Below are 23,552 nucleotides of genomic sequence, written 5' to 3' on the forward strand. Positions count from 1 at the left end.
ATATTGTTACGCCCCAGTCTAGGGGTGCCTAGGGCCTAACATGAATGAGCCCCCGTCTTCCCCAACTCCAAAGTAGCCACAACCCAAATCACAATATGTGTGAAGGAAAGATTTATTTATACAAGTTATTCAATAAATCTATAGATATATAATATAAACTTCAGGGCGGACCAAGGCCAAAATAACAAATAACACATCGTGCTGACAGCTGTCAGCACGACCGCTGTCCTCCGTCCCCGCCCCCACACACAGACCTTCACTCTGTTTGACTGGTTTCCATCGCAGCCCATCTGTTTTCTCCCTGGTCTTCAGGGCCGGAGTCGTTCCTTATCTCCACTTTGATGCGCCTTCTGTCACTGGCACAGAAATACACATTAGCCAGTTGTACCAATCTTTGTTTTGCTCTTAGAAAAGGAAAGAAGTATGGTATTTTGTTTGTTCTTGTTCAGCAATAAGAACCCATAGATATCAATGTATGCAAAGTGCTTTGGCAGTGTCTGTTGTGAGGAATGCTCTGATGGAGTCCTGCTTCTGGGAGTGTTGCAGCTCTTTGTATTCATATAGTGGTAAACCGTGTCTCCATGGGCCCAGGCTCGTACAGGCGAAACAATCAAGGCTTCATCATCTCCCCAGGGTGCATTCAGCAGCCGGGTTCATTGTATGGAAGATAATGTTGGAGCAAACACATCTTTGGGAGAGTGCAACCGTTTCGTTCACAGAACAAGGATTCATTCCAAAGGGGTTTCTCTCTGCATTGTTGTGTTGGTTTTCTGTTTCCAATCCTTTTGTGTGATTTGTCTGCGTTGACAGTCAGGAACAAGATGCGGTACAGAGCCGCGGCCTGCATCAAGATCCAAAAGAGTGTGCGCATGTGGCTCTGCAAGAAGAAACACAAGGCCCGGTAAGTCTGCATCCAGGCCCTGCACCATCTCCAGACACGGGGATGGAGGGGATGGGGAGGTGGTGGTGGTGGTGGTGGGGTGGTGGTGGTGGTGGTGGTGGTGTGGTGGTGGTGGCTGTGGGGGTCGAGGTGGTCTGTTGTTGTTGGTGGTGGTAGTGGCCTTGAAAGGAGGATACTAGAAAGTACATAGATTAGAGGTTTCATTTGAGCAATGCCTTGGGAATACTTACAGGACTCACACAAGATGAGCCTGAACAAGCAGAGTTTTACTGGTGACGTGTGCTGCAGAAGAGTGTATCAAGCTCACGTCTTCAACCTACAGAAAGAAGAGGGAGTGTAGATGTGGGAGTTCTGGAATGCGTGGTTTATTTTGTCCAGATGCGCTCATAATGCCCACAGGGGAAGAGAGCGTGTCCCACCCTGGCTCTGAACTGGAGGTTAGTGTGTGTGCGAACCGGGTCACACATCCCGAGCCGGGCCTTTTCACCACAAACCATCAGCCCTGCCTCGTCCCCTTGCCCTCTGCTCCTCCTGTGCTTCTGACTGTTCCACCCCTCTCAGTCTCTGAAGCACATCCCTTATTGGGTCATTTAGGGGCCGCTTTAACTAGAGCCACTGGCCAGTGGTCCGGTCCCTGGTTCAGGAGCTGCTCCCTCTGTCACCCCCCTGATTGTTCCACTGAGGAGGACCCTAATTGTTCCCCCTAATTGTTCCCCCCCCCAGCATCGATGGCTTGGTAAAGGTGAGGAACCTGCAGCAGCGTATGGACCGCTTCAACGAGGCGGTGGGCGGGCTGAAGGAGGGGAAGCAGGAGATGGCCAAGCAGATCCAGCAGCTGGCCGCAGCTATCGAGGCCCTGATCACAAAGATCAAGGTGAGGCTTCCCCTGTTATCTGGAGCACTGGCTCCCTGCTGCCTCTGGGGGGAGGTCATTTTGAAATGACCTCCACGTGTGTGTGTGTGTGTGTGTGTGTGTGTGTGTGTGTGTGTGTGTGTGTGTGTGTGTGTGTGTGTGTGTGTGTGTGTGTGTGTGTGTGTGTGTGTGTGTGTGTGTGTGTGTGTGTGTGTGTGTGTCTTTGTGCGTGCTTGCGTGAGTGTGCCTTTGTGTGTGTGTGTGTGTGTGTGTGTGTGTGTGTGTGTGTGTGTGTGTGTGTGTGTGTGTGTGTGTGTGTGTGTGTGTGTGTGTGTGTGTGTGTGTGTGTGTGTGTGTGTGTGTGTGTGTGTGTGTGTGTGTGTGTGAGTGTGTGTGAGTGTGTGTGTATGTGCGTGTGTGTGTGTGTGTGTGTGTCTGTGTGTGCATGTGTGCGTGCTTGCGTGAGTGCCTTTGTATGTGTGTGTGTGTGTGTGTGTGTGTCTTAGTGCGTGCGTGCGTAGCTGAAGGCCGTGAACCCTCATCCTGACCTTTGACCCCTTCAGGCCACAGCGATGACCAGGCAGGCCATCGACGCCGAGTACCAGGCGCTGGTGAAGCTGGCGGCCGAGCTGCTGTCCTCCATGCAGAAGAAGAAACAGGAGGAGGAGGAGAGGGAGAGGCTGAAGCACATCGAGGAGGACATGGAGAAGGAGAGGAGGAGGAGGGAAGAGGAGGATCAGAAGCGCAGCCAGGAGCAGGAGGATAGACGCACGTACGTGGGACGGGGAACGGAGAACCCCTTGAAGGCCTCATTCCGCTGTCCGGAGAGGGAGAGGAGCTGTGTGACTGACGGTCCATCCTGCTCCTGTCTGTAGGAAGGCGGAGATGGAGCTGAAGAGGAAGCAGGAGGAGGAGGAGAGGAAGAAGAGGAAGAACGAGGAGACGGTCACCCAGGTTTGGACATGCTCACTCCTGTCTGTCCGTGTTTCTGCACTTTCACACGTTTCACTGCAATCAATCATTTGCCATTTCAGATTGTATTTCTTCATAGGCTTTGGGTTATCATGCCTTGGCCCCAAAAATCCAAACCCATCTCCTCCGCTAGGTTTGCTCAATGCTCCTTCGTCCTCATCCGAGACCCAACAGGTCCTCGTTTGTGGTGAAGAGACTATTATCCTATTAGTCATACTACATATCCTTAAGGCATTGAGACATTCCTTCAGGTTCTAGGGCAGTAAGCCATTTACATGCTAACATACAGTACATACATACATTCTTGTTTACCTAATCTTTAATGAAGGGATTAAAAACTTAGACCACAACTTATGCAACTTGGCGACTTTGCAGGTCCCTCTTCCAGCCTTCCTCTGTGAGAGAGAGGCAATCATTGGTGGGCCCCTCTGTCTGCCATAGCAACAGCTTTGTTCATGACATTGATCAGATCCCCCAAGGGCTCCCCCCCTGCCCTGTCCTCCCCATCCCCTGATCTTGATGGATGACTCTACTTCCTGCTGAGAATCTGGCGAGGAAATAGGGCTTTGCACGTGCGCGCCTCACGGGGGCTTTTCTCATCATCCCCCAGCTCATCACCCATCCTCCATCGCCTTGACCGCCGCTACTCTCCTCCTTCTCACCCTCTCCCCCCTCTCCCCCTCTCCCCCTCACCTCCTTCTCCTCTGCATTCCCTGCTGATAATACGACGCGGATAAAGGGGGCAAAAACCCCAGGACCCTCCTCCCTCCCAGCACCACCTCCTCTCACTCCCACCCTCTGACCCGCTGCTTTGATCAACGTCTCTCTTCAACTCTCTCCATCTCTCTCTCTCTCTCTCTCTCCCCATCTCTCCTCCATCTCTCTTCAACTCTCTCCATCTCTCTCTCTCTCTCTCCATCTCTCCTTCAATCTCTCTCAAACTCTCCATCTCTCTCTCTTGCTCCATCTCTCTCCATCTCTCCTTCAATCTCTCTCAAACTCTCCATCTCTCTCTCTTGCTCCATCTCTCTCCATCTCTCTCTCTCTCTCTCCATCTCCCCTCCATCTCTCTCCAACTCTCCATCTCTCTCTCTTGCTCCATCTCTCTCCCTCTCGCCCTCTCTCTCCCTCTCCCTAAATCCTCCTTAATCCTCCGTCAGCCCCTGACCAAACCCACGTTCTTGGAGGGCTTTTATCGAGGTGCCGTCTGTGCCTGAAGACCTTTAGATGAGATCAAAGCTGGTGTTCCCGCTCCTGCGTTTCACGCCTCCGCCCCGCCAGCCCTCCTCCCTCGCCCAGAGGCATCATGGGTATTTGCATGCTGTCATGGTGACTTGCTTGACGTCAGTCTGTCATCAGCCTCCTCAGATATTCCTCTTCAAGTCCAGAGCCTGAAGTCTGAGCTCCAGATTAACCCATAAAGCAGGAGGGGGGAATGCTCTTCATCCCTTTGGAAACTTTGTTTTCTATTTTTCTCCTAGAAAGAAGGAAAGATGATTGTTAAAAATACTTTTTTGGGCGCATATGCATATTTGGGTGAGAATGAATTTGGATGTGCACATTTTTACACATATTTATGGAAACATACCTGTTCTTATTTACCTGGAGAAATCTTTTGTTAGGCATTAAATGACATTCATAAGGCATATTCATGTTTATTACATTTTGTTGCCAGTCTGAATTCATATTGACCTTTGTACAGCTCTCCTCAGGAATGTGTTTGGTCTAGACTCTCCAGGCCTTAATGCTGCCGTTGCCCCCTGGGCCCGTAGGCTGCCCCTGATTAGGAGCTGTTCACACAGCCTGGCACCGCCAGGGAGATTACACTGTCTGAAGCACCACCACACACCGCATCGGCCTTATAGACGTCAATATGAATTATATTTGATGCATAATGATCATAATAATAATGATCATCTTCATCTCATCTCATTTTCTTCCGCTTATCCGGGGTCGGGTCGCGGGGGGAGCAGCTCAAGCAGGGGGCCCCAGACTTCCCTTTCCCGGGCCACATTGACCAACTCTGACGGGGGGATCCCGAGGCGTTCCCAGGCCAGTGTTGAGATATAATCTCTCCACCTAGTCCTGGGTCTTCCCCGAGGTCTCCTCCCCACTGGACGTGCCTGAAACACCTCCCAAGGAAGGCGCCCAGTGGGCATCCTTACCAGATGCCCGAACCACCTCAGCTGACTCCTTTCTAAGTAAAGGAGCAGCGGCTCTAATCCGAGTTCCTCACGGATGGCTGAGCTTCTCACCCTATCCCTAAGGGAGACGCCAACCACCCTTCTGAGAAAACTCATCTCGGCCGCTTGTACCCGCGATCTCGTCCTTTCGGTCATCACCCAGCCCTCATGACCATAGGTGAGGATAGGAACGAAGATCGACCGGTAGATCGAGAGCTTTGCCTTGCGGCTCAGCTCTCTTTTCGTCACAACGGTGCGGTAAAGCGAACGCAATACCGCCCCCGCTGCTCCGATTCTCCGGCCAATCTCACGTTCCATAGTACCCTCACTCGCGAACAAGACCCCGAGGTACTTGAACTCCTTCACTTGGGCTAAGGACTCATTTCCTACCCGGAGTAAGCAATCCATCGGTTTCCTGCTAAGAGTCATGGCCTCAGATTTAGCGGTGCTGATCCTCATCCCAGCCGCTTCACACTCGGCCGCCAGCCGATCCAGTGAGTGCTGAAGGTCACAGGCCGATGATCCCATGAGGACCACATCATCCGCAAAAAGCAGTGACGAGATCCTCAGACCACCGAACTGCAACCCCTCCCCACCACGACTACGCCTCGATATCCTGTCCATGTATATCACAAACAGGATTGGTGACAAGGCGCAGCCCTGGCGGAGCCCAGCACCCACCGAGAACGAAACTGACTGGCTGCCGAGGACGCGAACACAGCTCTCGCTTTGGGAGTACAGGGATTGGATGGCCCTGAGGATAGACCCCTTTACCCCATACTCCCGCAGCACCTCCCACAGTTTCTCCCGGGGGACCCGGTCATACGCCTTCTCCAGATCCACAAAACACATGTAGACCGGATGGGCATACTCCCAGGCCCCCTCCAGGATCCTTGCGAGAGTGAAGAGCTGGTCCGTAGTTCCACGTCCGGGGCGAAAACCGCATTGTTCCTCTTCAATCTGAGGTTCGACGACCGGCCGAACCCTCCTTTCCAGTACCTTGGAGTAGACTTTACCAGGGAGGCTGAGAAGTGTGATACCCCGGTAATTGGCACACACTCTCTGGTCCCCCTTTTTGAACAGGGGAACCACCACCCCGGTTTGCCACTCCTTTGGCACTGTACCCGACTCCCACGCGATGTTGAATAGGCGTGTCAACCATGACAGCCCCTCAACACCCAGAGCCTTTAGCATTTCTGGCTGGATCTCATCAATCCCTGGGGCTTTGCCACTGCGGAGATGTTTGACTACCTCAGTGACCTCCACCAGGGAAATTGACGACGAAACACCATCAACCTCGAGCTCTGCCTCCAACATAGAGGGCGTGTTATTCGGGTTCAGGAGTTCCTGAAAGTGTTCCTTCCAACGTCCGACGACCTCCTCAGTTGAGGTCAACAGAGTCCCCTCCTTACTGTACACAGCTTGGACGGTTCCCCGTTTCCCCCTCCTGAGGTGCCGGATAGTCTTCCAGAAACACTTTGGTGCCGACCGAAAGTCCTTCTCCATGGCCTCTCCGAACTTCTCCCACACCCGCTGCTTAGCCTCCGACACGGCAGCAGCTGCAGCCCTTCGGGCCTGTCGGTACCCTGCAACCGAGTCAGGAGTCCTCCAGGATATCATATCCCGGAAGGCCTCCTTCTTCAATCGGACGGCTTCCCTGACCACCGGTGTCCACCACGGTGTCCGAGGGTTACCGCCCCTTGAGGAGCCTAAGACCCTGAGGCCACAGCTAGCCACCGCAGCTTCAGCAATGGAGGCTTTGAACACAGCCCACTCCGGCTCAATGTCCCCAACCTCCACAGGAATGCTAGAAAAACTCCGCCGGAGGTGTGAGTTGAAGATACCTAGGACGGGGGCCTCCTCCAGACGTTCCCAGTTCACCCGCACTACGCGTTTGGGCTTACCAGGTCTATCCGGAAATTTCCCCCATTCCCTGATCCAACTCACAACCAGATGGTGGTCGGTTGACAGTTCCGCCCCTCTCTTTACCCGAGTGTCCAAAACATGCGGCCTCAGATCAGATGACACGATCACAAAATCGATCATTGATCTTCGGCCTAGGGTACTCTGGTACCAGGTACACTTATGAGCACCCTTATGTTCGAACATGGTGTTTGTTATGGATAATCCATGACTAGCACAGAAGTCCAATAACAAACGACCGTTCGGGTTTAGATCAGGGAGGCCGTTCCTCCCCACCACGCCTCTCCAGGTGTCTCCATCGTTGCCCACGTGGGCGTTGAAGTCACCCAGCAGAACTACGGAGTCCCCTACTGGAGCCCCATACAGGACTCCATTCAGGGTCTCCAAGAAGGCCGAGTACTCTGAACTGCTGTTTGGTGCATACGCACAAACAACAGTCAGAGTTTTCCCCCCTACAACCCTTAGGCGCAGGGAGGCGACCCTCTCGTCTACCGGGGTAAACTCCAACACCGCGGCGCTCAGCCGGGGATTTATGAGTATCCCCACACCCGCCCGGCGCCTCACGCCCTTGGCAACTCCGGAGAAGAATAGAGTCCAACCCTTATCCAGGAGTACGGTACCAGAGCTGAGACTGTGCGTGGAGGTAAGCCCCACCAGATCTAACTGATAGCGCTCCACCTCCCTCACAAGCTCCGGTTCCTTTCCCCACAGCGAGGTGACGTTCCACGTCCCCAGAGCTAGCTTCTGCCGCCCGGGTCTGGTCCGTCGAGACCCCTGACCTTCGCTGCCACCCATGTGGCTGCGCACCCGACCCCAACGGGTCTTCCCACAGGTGGTGGGCCCATGAGATGAAGAGAGGGGGGGTGCCACGTAGTTTGTTCGGGCTGTGCCCGACCGGGCTCCGTGGCAAACCCGGCCACCAGGCGCTTGCCATCGAGCCCTCCGTCTGGGCCTAGCTCCAGACGGGGGCCCCGGGCTTCCTCCGGGCCGGGTCACATCTCCTCTTTTTTCGATATTCATTGAGGATTTTTGAACCATTCTTAGTCTGGCCCCTCGCCTGAGACCACTCTGCCATGAGAGACCCTACCAGGAGCACAAGGCTCCAGACAACACAGCCCTCAGGTTCACAGGGACACGCAAACCTCTCCACCACGATAAGGTGACGGTTCCAGGAGAGGATAATGATCATCTTAATCATGATAATTGATTAAGAAAACCGAATTGTGCAGTCTCCTTTTAAAGCATTTTAACACTTTGTCCTCCTCCTCCTCCTCCTCCATCTCTTTCTCCGCCTAATTCTCATGATCCTTCTATCCCTCCTCCTTCTCCTCTTCCTCCCCCTTCTCCTCCTCCTCCTCTTCTTTCTCAACCTAATTCCCCCCCCCCTTCCTCCTCCTCCTCCTCCTCCTCCTCTTTCCCCTCCTAATAACCCCCCTCCTCATCCCCCTCCCCCCCCCTTCTCCTCCTCCTCCTCCTCCTCCACCTCCCCCCATCCCAGGCGGAGCTGGAGGCCCAGCTGCTGTTGGACCGGGAGGAGCAGGCCCAGTGTGTGGTGATGGTGGAGCAGGAGCGCCGCGACCGGGAGCTCGCCATGAGGATCGCTCAGAGCGAGGCGGAGCTCATCACCGAGGAGGGACAGCTGGACGCCAGCCTGCGGAGGTGCGCTCCCTGAGTGTCCCCTTAGTGTCCCGTCACACACTCTTCGTGTCCCGTCACACACGCTTAGTGTCCCAGCACACTTAGTGACCCGTCAGACACTCTTAGTGACCTGTCACACACACTCAGTGACCCTATCACTATCCCCTCACACACTTAGTGTCCCCTCACATACTTAGTGTCCCCTCACACTTAATGTCCCCTCACACACTTAGTGTCCTCTCACACTTGGTGTCCCCTCACACACACACACAATCTTTGTGACCCAAAACACACTTGGTGTCATGCAAACACATAACACATTTACACTTTTACATAAACACATTTCTAGAAGTACAACACGCACACATACATGCATGCACTGCCACCACATGCTACTGAAGGGTTCTCTTGTGTGTTTTGAAACTGTTGTGTTTGTGCATGCGAGTGTGACCTCTTTCTTGTTGCTGTGCTCTACCCCAGTCAGGAGTATTTCTTAGGTCTGCCTATATCTTCATCCTCAGCCAGGTTCATGTAAGACACCATCATCATCATCATCATCATCATCCTCATCGCTACCACCGCCTGTAGTGTGAGCTAGCTCCTGTAGCTAGCGACCGCACAACATAGCAATAATAATCTCACTCATCCCTGTCCTAATCTTCTTTTATTAATCATGCAAGCAACTGAAAACCGATTAAATTGTGTTTTGATGTTATTTTGCGGAAGCTAATGAGATACCTACTTAGTAAATTATTCCAGATCATTTGTAGAATTTGAAGTATATATCTCATTAGCTTCCAACGATCAGATTTTAATTCACACTGCATGGTAAGGTAACTGAAGAGCTAATGGATCACAACGTGCCATTTCATCGAACAATATGTGCCGCCAATGACGCACCCTTACCCTCACCCTAACATACCCTCACCCTAATCCTCACCCTCACCCTAAAATAACCTCACCCTAACTCTCACTCTCAGCCTTACCCTCACCCTAACATACCCTCACCCTAATCCTCACCCTCACCCTAAAATAACCTCACCCTAACTCTCACTCTCAGCCTTACCCTCACCCTAACCCTCACCCTTACCCACACCCTAACCCTAATGTAGCCTAACCCCTAGCCCCCCCTAACCCTCAACCTAACCCTAGCCCCCCCCAAACCCTCACCCTAACCCTCACCCTTACCCACACCCTAACCCTAACGTAGCCTAACCCCTAGCCCCCCCCTAACCCTCACCCTAACCCTAGCCCCCCCCAAACCCTCACCCTAACCCTCACCCTTACCCACACCCTAACCCTAACGTAGCCTAACCCCTAGCCCCCCCCTAACCCTCACCCTAACCCTCATCCTCACCCTCACCCTAACCCTAACGTACCCTCACCCTAACCCTTACCCTCAACCTAACATAACCTAACCCTCACCTTAACTTACCCTAACCCTCACCCTAACCCTTACCATCACCCTCACCTTAACCCTCACCCTCAACCTCACCCTAACCCTAACGTACCCTCACCCTAACCCTAACCCTCACCCTAAAGTACCCTCACCCTAACTTGAAAAAGCGAATGGATCACAACGTCATCAACATCATCCGTTTTCATCAAACATCACCTCTTCCCTTTGGTCCTGGAGATCAAAGAGAAGAGCACTGACCTTAAACCTCCAGGAAGACTATAACATCAGCGTTATTAATCAAGCTTGGGGGATTTAGCAACCTATGCTACCATCGGGGATGGTAGATGAGTAATCCCCCAGACTCCCAGATATTAAGCCCCTTACGGCCCTGGAAATAGAGGAGGTAAATCCTCTCTTATTATTGAATTAGCCGCCCAGCACAGCAGGGGGTGTAGCTGAGAGCAGCTCAGACATGAAGAGTCTCTCTGTAGGGAGAGCGAGAGAGCCGTACTCAGTGTGTATGGAAGGTGTAGTCGACTACCCATACATTGGTTTGAAACCAAGGGCTATGTGTTTATGTACATTTAAATCACACAGTATCTGATTGAAAGGGTCAAATACTGAATTTCCGTTTTGCCCCAGTCTGTTGTCAGGTGGGAACCAGTGCATCCTACAAGAGTATAGGTAGGGTCTATGTATACAGGAGTATAGGGTAGGGTATATATATATATATAGGAGTATAGGGCAGGATGGCATGAATAGTTTGATCTCTCATCACACAGACAACCTGCCTATGGCCTTGTTTGTTTTCATACAGATTGTTAAATGTTAAAATGTATTGTGATATCTTTATTGATTTGATTCAGACAAACTTGATGATGATTGGCTCTTCTTCACCAGATTTTTCCATCCTTGAAAAACAATCTATTCTATCCCCACGTTCCAAATCATCTGCATTAACGACAATTAACCTGACGACTCACATCCTCACTCCCTCTCTGCCACCAGAGAGTCTCTCTCTCCTGCGGTGGTTCCCTCGACCATCCCGTTCCCTGTTGTATGTTGATCCACTTCCTGTCCCCCCCCTGTATCGTATAGTGATCCACTTCCTGTATGTTGATCCATGTCCTGTATGTTGATCCACTTCCTGTCCCCCCCCTGTATAGTATATTGATCCACTTCCTGTATGTTGATCCACTTCCTGTGTGTTGATCCACTTCCTGTATGTTGATCCACTTCCTGTCCCTTCCCTCAGGGGTCCTCAGGTCCAGGCCACTAAAGCCGCCGCCGGCGTCAAGAAGTACGACCTCAGCAAGTGGAAGTACGCCGAGCTGCGTGATGTCATCAACACATCCTGTGGTAAGTAGACCCCCTCCCCCACTGGGAGACACATCCCCGTTCAGCGTGGGAGGGGGGAGAGGGGGCTGACAACACACATATATATAGAACACTTCATAGCACACCCCCACAAAGCACCCAGTGATTTGCCCGCCCCACCCCCCCCCTCACAGAGCGTCCAGAGATATGCCCCCCACCCTTCCCCACGGAGTGTCCAGTGATATGCCCCCCCTCCCCTCCCCCCAAAGAGCGTCCAGTGATATAACCCCCCCGCCAACAGAGCGTCCAGTGATATGCCCCCCACCCCCCCCGCCAACAGAGCGTCCAGTGATATGCCCCCCCCCGCCAACAGAGCGTCCAGTGATATGCCCCCCCCCCCCCCCGCCAACAGAGCGTCCATTGATATGCCCCCCCCCCCGCCAACAGAGCCTCCAGTGTGCATGCTTCACACCCCTTGGCCTCCATCTTCCCAGCATCATTTATTTAGCCACTGTCGTTAATAATTCAAATGTCTCACATGCGTATTCTGTAACTCGACCCTTACCTCAAGAAGTCATTTGGGCTCCGCCGTCTCTTGGCCAGGTGCCCAAACACACGCACACACACACGCCTACGCACACTCACACACATGCACATACACACACACATACACACACACACACATTTGTACACTGTCACCCACACACCTCTACAGACACAAAAAAGCATATGTACACACACACACAGACCTATAAATATGCACACACACGTGCACACTTATGTGGTCCATCTTCCATGCATGCCGATACACCTGCAGCCTCCCATCATGGAGACTGCAGCCGGATGAGGGGAACACAGCTCTATTGAAATGTGACGCATGAAGAAAAGGCTTGCAGAGGTAGAAATAGAAGCAGTAGCTCCACTTCCCTCTGAAGGGGGAAAGGGGCCAGGATGTTTTTTTCCATTCAGATGCTAAAGCACCGTTTAGTGTTTAGTTTGGGGACCACTCCAGGCTCTGTGTTGACTTTGATGTTGATTCAAAGTTTAAAGTCTGATCATACGTTGAGTCGCAGCCATTATTTTTAACCTGCCACCTGCAGTAGAGTAATGATGTTTAATGGTTGTGTAGTACCATCGTTCCATGAACTTCTTATGGTTTAGGATAGTGCCATATTGAAGTGGTCATGAAGTACATGCTGACGATGACATTTGTCATTCATATCCATTAATTATTGGGATTAGTCTTGTGTTGTGATATAGATGAAGGGTAAGCTGCCTGGTGTTGTGATATAGCTGAGGGTTAACTATGATATAGCTGAAGCTGTAGGTGTTGTAATATTGGTTAATGGTCTTGGGTTGTGATATAGATGTTGTAAAATAGATGAAGACTGTCTTTTGTGTCCAGACATTGACCTGCTGGGGGCCTGCAGGGAGGAGTTCCACCGCCGGTTAACTGTGATATAGCTGAATATTAACTGTGATATAGGGGAAGTTAACCTGTGATATAGCTGAAGGTAACCTGTGATATAGCTGAAGGGACCTGTGTTATGTGAAGACATCGATCTGCTGGCGGCCTGCAAGGCGGAGTTCCACTGCTGGTTAACTGCGATATAGCTGAAGGTTAGCCGTCTTTAATTGTGATATAGGTTAACTGTGTGTTGTGTGTGCAGACATCGACCTGCTGGCCGCCTGCAGGCAGGAGTTCCACCGCCGGCTGAAGGTCTACCACGCCTGGAAGTCCAAGAACAGGAAGAGGACCGACGAGGACGACAACCAGCGGGCCCCCAAGTGTGTGACCGACTACGGTCCGTGGAGACGCTCTCACACTGTCTTTGTACAATTAGTGTATCATTTAGATTCTCATTCAAATGGAGGTGTGGGGGCTGTGGAGGCCGGGCCGTGGGGGGGGGGCGGCCGACGCTCAGTACTGATTACCTCGTAGTACCCGCCGTTTACAAGTTCGATATGAAGCATCTGATCCACGGAATGTCAGGGCGACCCGATAACATCTAATATCTTTAATATTGACGACTGCAGATCGGCTTGGCCCGATCTAATCCTTAAGCCCAGTTCAGACCAAAGATTCCCCTTGCAACGGCTTGCAACGAGACGGTTTTAGAACGTCGCAGGGGCGGTGTGAACGGGTCGTCGCAAGGAGTCGCAAGGAGTCGCAAGGAGTGGCAAGGAGTCGCCAGAGATTGAACATGTCAAATCGCAAGGTCCAGTTTTAGAACGCGGCGATTTAACTATTTCTCTTCAGCCAATCACAGCACAGAACAACTTGTACGTCATGGCCTTACTCCGTCCCGGTACCGTACTTTCCACTCCAGCATAAAAATATCCGATTGCAATATCCGATATCCGGAGAATGACAAAAGACAGTAACTCTAGCCTACTCTCAAGCAAAATAAAAATAAATCTAATTGCAAACCTAACTAATCGCAAACCTAACTAATCTAACCTAACCTACGCAAATGATGCTGTTGCGGCTCTCAGCTGTGCCAGAGCGTTCACAGTTGCTAGGGAAACCACCTAGCGTCGCAGCCCGTTGCAGCGCGTTGCAGCCAGTGTGAACGGCCCAGTTTTAGAACGTCGCAGCCCGTCTCGTCGCAAGGAGTCGCAAGGAGTTACGAGTTGCAAGCCGTTGCAAGGTGAATCTTTGGTCTGAACTGGGCTTTAGTGTGAGAGATCTGATCCGAAAGCGCTGAGGGGCCAATGAAATACAGAAACTCTTTGAATTTGTTCCTCCCAGAGATTTGACAGCTCTTAAACCTCCAGAGATTGTGTGATCACGTCACCTGACTGGTTGTCTTCCTTTAGCTGAACGGAACCATGTGATCATGTGATCGTGTCACCTGACTGGTTGTCTTCCTCCAGCTGAACAGAACCCGTCACCCGCGGCCACCGCCGCGCCACAGGAAGTGACCATGAACCGGCAGCAGCGCTACTTCCGTATCCCGTTCATCCGACCGGCAGACCAGTACAAGGACCCCCAGAACAAGAAGAAGGGCTGGTGGTACGCACACTTCGACGGGCCCTGGATCGCACGCCAGATGGAGCTGCACCCCGACAAGAGGCCCATCGTGCTGGTGGCCGGTGAGCGGGCGATGAGAGGATCTGATAGGCTGGGGGCATGGGGGGGAGTGTCTTTGGGCTTCAGTGTTGGGTCTGCTCTGTAATATGGTATTATTATTAATCTTCTTTGTGTTTTCCTGTCCTTTTCTTCCACCTCTTCCTACTCCTTTTCTTCTTCATTATTGCCTTCTTCTTCTACTTCCTGTTCTTCTTCTTGAAATTCCTTTACTTCATGCTCTACCTCTTCATCTTCCTCTCCTTCTTACCCTTCTTCGTGTTGTTCTTCTTCCCCTCATCTTCCTTCTCCTCTTCTGCTCACTCCTCCTCCTCTTCCCCCTCCTCCTCCACCTCCACCTCCTCTCCCTCCTCTTCTCCTTCTCCTCCTCCTCCTCTTCTCCCTCCTCCTCTCCCTCCTCCTCCTCTTCTCCCCCCTCCTCCTCCTCTCCCTTCTCCTCCTCCCCACTGCTCCTCCTCCTCCTCCTCTCCCTCCTCCTCCTCCTCCTCTTCTCCCCCCTCCTCCTCCCCACTGCTCCTCCTCCTCCTCCCCACTGCTCCTCCTCCTCCTCCTCTCTCTCCTCCCCACTGCTCCTCCTCCTCCTCTTCCTCCCCACTGCTCCTCCTCTTCTTCCTCCTCCTCCTCCTCCTCCTCCTCCTCCTCCTCCTCCTCCTCCCCACTGCTCCTCCACCTCCTCCTCTAAAGGGAAGGATGACATGGAGATGTGTGAGCTGAGCCTGGAGGAGACGGGTCTGACCAGGAAGCGTGGCGCTGAGATCCTCCCGCGGCAGTATGAGGAGATCTGGGAGCGCTGCGACGGCATCCAATACCTGAGGAGCGCCATCGAGAGCAAGCAGGCGCGGCCCACCTACGCCACCGCCATGCTCCAGAACCTGCTCAAATAACCAGAGGACCAGAACCCGCTCAGATGAACCAGAACACCAGATCCTGCTCAGATAAACCAGAACCTGCTCAAATGAACCAGAGAAGAAACACACTGACACACACTGAACACACACTGACACACACAGACACACACGGGGTACTGCGGGGAGATATGCTGAACACAAGAGAGTCAGAAGGGGGTTACTCTGACAGGGTCACTATAACAAGTTGTCTTTGTTGATTTCACTTTGGGTTTTATTGTTTGGGTTGAGCTCAGTCTTCTTGTGGAGCAACATCGTTGAGCATTCAGCCACTCTGCTTGATGCTGTCATGAGGCCTTCAGACTGCAGATCAATGCACTGTTTCCCCATTAGAACGCTGCTGTCACATGAAGACATGGAGCGACTAGTTGTAGTTTTATTTGAACTTTGTTAGAAAGTCGTAGAAAATGTTTGAAAATATGTCATCATGTCTGGTTTTACATTTCTTTGTTCTTTGGTGCATTAAGATGTTACTTAAACATGACATATTAGACTACATTATTAGACATAATAATGTGAAGCAACAAATGGATTTAAAGGAAAAGTGTTAATTTATGCTAAACATATCAAAGCGGTGTTGTTTTACTTTTTATTATCATTTTTTCCTCATAAACACTTCCAGAGCAGTGGCATATACCCAATATATATCTTCCAATTATGAAATAGCTCAGACAAAAGTTGTTCTCACCATTTTGCGTATTTCCATTGAATCTGTGTCCCTTCTTGAATGCATCTTTAAATAGTAGAAGCTGCATCAGAAGTAGTGCTGTGAAAACGTAATGAGCCTTCTCACAACCTGTCTAGTATCTTTGTTTTTGTAATCACCGTTGAATCCCGTTTGGCAGATTGATTTTCTCTCGTTTGTTAACAGGAATCTTTTGTGTTTGTGTGATTTGTCCTGGAAGTTCATCATTTAATTTGACCACGAGTCATCATCTCAGCTCAGAAATTCACATTTCTCGAACCTATATTGATTTTGTGAAAGATTTGGTTGAACTTGTAATTGTTTCTGCTTTTCCTCTGGACTTGAATGCCTGTCAATGCTTGAATTGATTAGTAAATAAATACTGCAACCACATATTAAAATGCAGTTTTTGCCTTATTTCATCTAGAGAACCACCAAGTGGAAATAAGACTGCTCACTTAAAACATATACACATTAAAAAAGTTTCACGTATTTTTCCGTTTCTTTGCAGCAAAATGTAAAATGTACAAAAATGTCCGGATGTCGCAGGGTCGTTTGTTGACATCCAGCATTCTAAAACCCAAATGGCTGACGTTGTTTACACACATATTTTTTCCAAATCCAGTTGACTCTCCAAGATGATCAGTTTGTACACTCTTACAGGGCTCTGAGAAACTTTAAACAACACACAGCAATGCACGCCTCCAACCTTCAGTTAGAATCAGAATCATGTTGTTTATAAAAGCCTCATTGTGAGGAAAGACAACAACCTGAATCAAGGTGTACAGGAGACTCTTCTACCTGCCAGACATACAATAGAAAAACATCTTAGGTTCCGCATAGATCCACATCTTCAGGTTAGAACAACAAACATACAGTAGAAATACATCTTAGGTTCCACATATATCCACCTCTCCAGGGAACACAGGCTCATTCTGTCTAAGACACAGCACTACAAACCTTTACACGCCGGGCCTACTCTCAAAATGAACATTTCTTACTGTACAGGGAAACATTAAGAGTGAGCGTATTACTTAATTTGTGTGTTAAAGGTACGTTGTCTACAGAGGAGATCTTCACAGGACTGAAACATCGATAAGCTCTCTCTCCCGAGGCCTGGCGTGAACACACGTCCTGTGACTTGCTGGTTGAACTAATATAGGAGAACTCATGGATCCTATAGCATAACTCCTTCGTTAGAATTTATTAGAATAAAGAAACTATCTTCAAACTAATATAGGAGAACTCCCGGATCCTTTAGGATTACTCGTTCGTTAGAACTATTAGAATGAAGGAACTATCTTCGAACTAATATAGGAGAATTCACGGATCCTTTAGGATTACTCGTTCGCCTTGTCCGTACGAAGGTTTACACGTTCGTACGGACAAAGAGAAGAATAAAGCTAGAAATAAAAGGACGTGCACCGACACCTACGAGTAAAATCGGTAACATCATTTGATAAAAAGTGTCACAAATTATCTTTGTAACCCCGGGGATTTAACAGTTTTGCTTGTCAAGTTTGTCAAATCTGTATTTTTGGTTTACGTTTGCATGCATCCATTGTATCTTTTATCTTCTTTTTTGTGTATAGCACAACCGTCGAAAATTAAAACAGTCATCCACCCTACCACTCGTCCACAGAAGTCCTGGGGTCCACCAGCGTTGGGGACACTGTTGAGTTCAGGGAAATTCACACCACACCAAACTGAGGAAGTGAGGCCCGCCCCAAAGGACCCTGTGGGAGTGTGGTAGTTAATACTGTCCAAACCAGACGTAGCCTCATCCACATAAACTTCTCTAGAGGCATGGTATATGTGATAGGACTAGATTGTCTGTTTTTGTGTTTGTTTGTGTGTTTGAGTGACTGTGTGTGTGCTGAAATAAGGGGAGCCGTTCCCTAGTTAAGAGCATGTATTTTGGATAATTATAATTACAGTGTTTTTTTATTCACTGTCTTTAATTGTTTTAACAATCTGTAAAAGTTTGCATTTTTCTAAATGTATTCTCTTTTCTCTTCAGGAGGTGGCAATTTAAGCAGTGAAGGATGCCTCACACTCACTCACCAACTTTTAAAGTTTACATTCTTCCAATTGTATTCTCTTTTCTCTTCAGGAAGTGGCAGTATAAGCAGTGAAGGATGCATAAAACTCACAAACATTAATTGTTTTCCTAGATTGTCTGTCTGTGTCATGACAAGGGTGCACTAGACACTGGTTGTGATATGAACATTAATATTAGAGAACCAGGATGGTGAAAAAATAGACACAGGGATTAACTACTAAAATAATACGATTAATTTAATAAATAATGCAAATGGTTTTCACCAATGCGCAAGGGGGAATTAGGAGTGTGGCTACTGTCATTTCTTTTTTAAATATTGAATCTAATTGGCTAAATTACTGCACTAATCAGTTACTGCATGCAAACTAACAGAATAACACTGCATGAGATGCTCACGGGTCAACTATTGCCTCCGTTGGAGCGACTGCAATCGATATAATTTCGTCCCACCAGCATGCATGCATGATCATGTATTCATCACATAGAAAAGCCGGATTCCAGAACCGGAAGAGGACCTACCAAGGGAGGTGGAGCCCGGTAACCAGGGCTGCATCCGAATACCTAGTACATACTATTTCTGTCTAGTGTCTACTACTTGACCATACTACACTTGACTGTGTAGTACGGTCTACAGACATGCGTAGAACGCCTCCGAACGCCGCCGAAACTCCACCGGATGTTTGGAGATGACGTATCTCCCCCCAGATGGCGGCAAAATTTACCTGTTTTCCGTCTTGTTATCGTTGCTATTAAATAAAAAAATGTCTCTTTCTACGCGAATGGCTCTTGAAATGGATATCTCTGCTAGAAGGCGTCGTCGTCGGTCATCTCGTAAAGCGACTTACCGGCAGGTTATGTTGTATATATGTGGACATTTGGTAAGTCATTATTTTGGAATAATAATAATAACTTTACAGTTATTTGTTACTCCGTGAAAAAGACGATTGAAGTAAATTTTTCCTTTTTTATTGAACACACACACAAATAAAAAGCCGCTGTTGATGGTGTCGGGTCAGCCATCTCTTCTTCGTTTGTTACCAGACTCCGGTTGCATTGTGGGATAGCGTAGTGTGGTCCGTGGTTCACTTTGGCGGTAGTATGCATTCGGAAACGACTTCCGTACTACAGAATGCATACTAGAGTATTCGGACGCGCTAGATTTTTCGCATACTACAAAATGCATACTATATAGTATGCAAGTACGAGTATTCGGATGCAGCCCAGGTTTATCTCAGAGTGTTCAGGAGAAAGTGAAACAAGCCCAGGAGAGAAGGACCAATCAAAAGTCACCAGAGCAACGCCAACGGCTAACCAAGTGGAAGGTGTTGCACATGGTACCAACCATCTCATCCACTACACTCATGGCAACAATGCGGCTGATGCAGCTGCTAAAACAACTGCCCTTCCACCGACCATCCAAGGCACCCTGATTGTAGCGGAACAAAACCAACCCCCAGCAACCACGGCAAACCTCGCTGTCATGTTAGCAAAGCGCTGGAAGTACGAGGCATAACAGTGTGGTTCCACCGAACCCACTGCACTCCAGCACCAGAACCACAACGGTCCCAGACAGAAATCCAACAACACCTCCAGGAAATGACTGCTTTTGAGGACCCTCCTTCCACCAACGTTTCACCGACCCTGGTTTCCGATCCAGAGTCACCCCATTAACACACCATCAAAGCTGAGTGTAACACAATTATAACCAACAAATGGAACTTGGAATCACTATACTACACGATTTGATGGTGCAATTTAGATGTCATTTATATTCTCCAACCCTGATGCTGTGCCCATTTTTTGTATGATTACTCACTGGACAGCGACCAAGAGGATGACGTGGACGCGGCGGCAACATCAACGCAGACTCCGACTACAGCGGATCCCTCCTATCAGAGCCACCGAGTGAGACCATGGAGTGCGGGGATTCACCTCTAGGGTGTGCTCAGTCGTGGTCATGGTGAAGCAAAGAGAGCTCCACGGCAATTTAGAGGAGTTGATCGAGCTACCAGGATGCCAGCCACCAATCAAATAATCAATATTTTGCAAATGCCTCGCATTTTAGTACGAGTACATGAAGTTCTGTCAAGCTAACAACAGTTATGAATGGTTTCTTCACCACATAATGGACAACACCATATAAGGTTTTAATGATTTTTGTAGATAAGTTAAAGACTACAAAGATGGCCACTTTGCCATTTCCGCTTAAGAAAAGACATACCAAAGGTTTACCTGGGTAAATTAGAACATGTAGGCGTGGCTTATTTACCGCTCCGCCCACTCCCAATATAACTGTTTGTTTACCTGTGTTCGGCAGATGCTTCATGAACCACCTCCAGAACGCAAGCCTGTTTACTGTGTCTCTGTTAGAATAAACCACTTGTTGAACATTTACCACTCTCACGAGACTACCATGCAAAAAAGGATTAAAATAGTTTCACATAAGTCTACGAGAAAGCAGAACACATAGGTATGGATGACGGATGATGGAAGGAATCAGTATATTTTAAATACATTTGTGACAGAGCAGAAAGAAAAAAGGGAAGTGTTTTGTTTTTTTGGTTGTACTCTAGTGGTCATTCGGTAAGTCTTTTTTGCCATTAAATCACGATTTAATCTATATGGTTGCATGATTGGAAGTCGCTTATTGATTGGTTTCACTGTGAACTTTATTTTTCGATCTGCAGGTTAAATACCGGAACAGGAACAGGCTCGTGGGTGTGGGGTTTCCACGCTATAAAGTTGGACAGTAAAACCAAACAACACAGAGAGCAGTTCAAAGTCCGGTCCATGTAAGGCTAGGGGGAGGAGCCAGCAGGTTGCAAGATATCTCCCTTTAATTACCATTCCCTCACTCCGCCCTGCCGTCTGCCACAATACGTTGAGTGGCAGCCAGTATGTTTAACCCGCCACCTGCAGTAGGGTAATATTGTGATATAGGTTAACCATGTGTTGTGTGTGCAGACATCGACCTGCTGGCCGCCTGCAGGGAGGAGTTCCACCGCCGGCTGAAGGTCGACCACGCCTGGAAGTCGGAGTACAGGAAGAGGACCGACGAGGACGACAACCAGCGGGCCCCCAAGTGTGTGACCGACTAGGGTCCGTGGAGACGCTCTCACACTGTCTGTGTACAATTAGTGTTTTGACAGCTCTTAAACCTCCAGAGATCGTGTGATCATGTGATCGTGTCACCTGACTGGTTGTCTTCCTCTAGCTGAACAGAACCCGGCGCCTGCTGCCACCGCCGCTCCACAGGAAGTGACCATGAACCGGCAGCAGCGCTACTTCCGCATCCCGTTCAAGCGGCCGGCAGACCAGTACAAGGACCCCCAGAACAAGAAGAAGGGCTGGTGGTACGCACACTTCGACGGGCCCTGGATCGCACGCCAGATGGAGCTGAACCCCGACAAGAGGCCCATCTTGCTGGTGGCCGGTGAGCGGGCGATGAGAGGCTCTCATACGCTGGAGGCATTTGGGGAAAATGTCTTTGGGCTCTGTTATATGGTATTATTATTCATCTTCTTCATGTTTTCCTGTCCTTTTCTTCCACCTCTTCCTACTCCATTTCTTCTCCATTATTTCCTTCTGCTTCTTCTTCCTGTTCTTCTTCTCCTACCTTCTTCCTCCTTTTCTCCCTCCTCCTCTCCTCTCCCTCCACCTACTCCTCCTCCTCTTCTCCCTCCTCCTCTCCCTCCTCCTCCTCTCCCTCCTCCGCCTTCTCCTCTCCCTCCTCCTCCACTTCTTTATCCTCCTCCTCTTCTCCCTCCTACTCCTCCTCCCCTTCCTCCTCCTCCTCCTTCCCCTCTCCCTCCTCCTCCTCCTCTTCTCCCTCCTCCTCCTCCTCCCTCCTCCTCTTCTCCCTCCTCCTCCCTCCTCATCCTCTTCTCCCTCCTCTTCTCCCTCCTGCTCCTCCTCTTCCTCCTCCTCCTCCTCTTCTCCCTCCTCTCCCACCTCCTCCTCCTCCCCACTGCTCCTCCTCCTCCTCCTCCTCCTCCTCCTCCTCCTCCTCCTACTCTTCCTCTCCCTCCTCCTCCTCCTCCCCACTGCTCCTCCTCCTCTTCCTCCTCCTCCTCCTCCTCCTCCTCCTCCCCACTGCTCCTCCTCCTCCTCCTCCTCCTCCTCTCTCTCCTCCCCACTGCTCCTCCTCCTCCTCCTCCCCACTGCTCCTCCTCCTCCTCCTCCTCCTCTCTCTCCTCCCCACTGCTCCTCCACCTCCTCCTCTAAAGGGAAGGATGACATGGAGATGTGTGAGCTGAGCCTGGAGGAGACGGGTCTGACCAGGAAGCGTGGCGCTGAGATCCTCCCGCGGCAGTATGAGGAGATCTGGGAGCGCTGCGACGGCATCCAATACCTGAGGAGTGCCATCGAGAGCAAGCAGGCGCGGCCCACCTGCGCCACCGCCATGCTCCAGAACCTGCTCAAATAACCAGAGGACCAGAACCCGCTCAGATGAACCAGAACACCAGATCCTGCTCAGATAAACCAGAACCTGCTCAAATGAACCAGAGAAGAAACACACTGACACACACTGAACACACACTGACACACACAGACACACACGGGGTACTGCGGGGAGATATGCTGAACACAAGAGAGTCAGAAGGGGGTTACTCTGACAGGGTCACTATAACAAGTTGTCTTTGTTGATTTCACTTTGGGTTTTATTGTTTGGGTTGAGCTCAGTCTTCTTGTGGAGCAACATCGTTGAGCATTCAGCCACTCTGCTTGATGCTGTCATGAGGCCTTCAGGCTGCAGATCACTGCACTGTTTCCCCGGTAGAACGCTGCTGTCACATGAAGACACGGAGCGAATAGATGTAGTTTTATTTGAACTTTGTTAGAAAGTCATAGAAAATGTTTGAAAATAGGGATAAGCGATCACATCTCTTCTTTGGTGCATTAAGATGTTACTTAAACATGACATCTTAGATTACATTATTAGACATAATAATGTGAAGCAACAAATGGATTTAAGGAAAAGTGTTGATTTATGCTAAACATATCAATAAAGCGTTGTTGGTTTACTTTAATTATCATTGTATGCTCATAAAGACTTCCAGAGCAGTGGTATATGCCCAATATATATTTTCCAATTTTGACATAGCTGGGTCAAAAGTTGTTCTAACCATTTTGCGTATTTCCATTGAATCTGTGTCCCTTGTCCCTGTGCATCTTTAAATAGTAGAAGCTGCATTAGAAGTAGTTCTGTGAAAACGTAATGAGCCTTCTCAAAACCTGTCTAGTATCTTTTTTTTGTAATCACCGTTGAATCCCGTTTGGCAGATTGATTTTCTTTCGTTTGTTAACAGGAATCTTTTGTGTTTGTGTGATTTCTCCTGGAAGTTGATCGCTAATTTGACCACGAGTCATCGTCCTCAAATTCACATTTCTCGAACCTATATTGATTTTGTGAAAGATTTGGTTGAACTTGTAATTGTTTCTGCTTTTCCTCTGGACTTGAATGCCTGTCAATGCTTGAATTGATTAGCAAATAAATACTGCAACCACAAATTACACCGCTGTTTTTGCGTTATTTAATCCAGAGAACCGCCAAGGGGGGATTAGACTGCTCAATTAACACAGAGACAAAAAGGTTCACTTTTTTTCCAAAAATAGTTTATTC

At 49.5% G+C, this 23,552-nt stretch overlaps 1 protein-coding gene and 1 pseudogene across 3 annotated transcripts in view; both read left to right on the forward strand.

Annotated features, from left to right (window-relative positions):
• LOC130382782 (unconventional myosin-VI-like) overlaps nt 1–16,253 on the forward strand; it is a 39,862-nt gene extending 23,609 nt beyond the window's left edge. The window contains exons 24-33 of one of the 3 annotated variants that reach the window (XM_056590676.1): nt 811–901; nt 1,625–1,775; nt 2,318–2,526; nt 2,630–2,708; nt 8,331–8,491; nt 8,951–9,001; nt 11,125–11,228; nt 12,857–12,991; nt 14,064–14,282; nt 14,962–16,253. In XM_056590676.1, coding sequence (XP_056446651.1) covers nt 811–901; nt 1,625–1,775; nt 2,318–2,526; nt 2,630–2,708; nt 8,331–8,491; nt 8,951–9,001; nt 11,125–11,228; nt 12,857–12,991; nt 14,064–14,282; nt 14,962–15,161 — 1,400 coding nt within the window. In that variant the 3' untranslated portion in view covers nt 15,162–16,253. The remainder of the gene's footprint in view (nt 1–810; nt 902–1,624; nt 1,776–2,317; nt 2,527–2,629; nt 2,709–8,330; nt 8,492–8,950; nt 9,002–11,124; nt 11,229–12,856; nt 12,992–14,063; nt 14,283–14,961) is intronic. The other 2 variants (XM_056590678.1, XM_056590677.1) reach the window with 2 other exon arrangements.
• Nucleotides 16,254–19,886: 3,633 nt separating this feature from the next.
• LOC130382130 (unconventional myosin-VI-like) lies at nt 19,887–23,429 on the forward strand (annotated as a pseudogene).
• The last annotated feature ends 123 nt before the right edge of the window (nt 23,430–23,552 follow it).

This window comes from Gadus chalcogrammus, chromosome 5 (genome assembly GCF_026213295.1).
Source record: "Gadus chalcogrammus isolate NIFS_2021 chromosome 5, NIFS_Gcha_1.0, whole genome shotgun sequence".
Classification (NCBI taxonomy): domain Eukaryota; kingdom Metazoa; phylum Chordata; class Actinopteri; order Gadiformes; family Gadidae; genus Gadus; species Gadus chalcogrammus.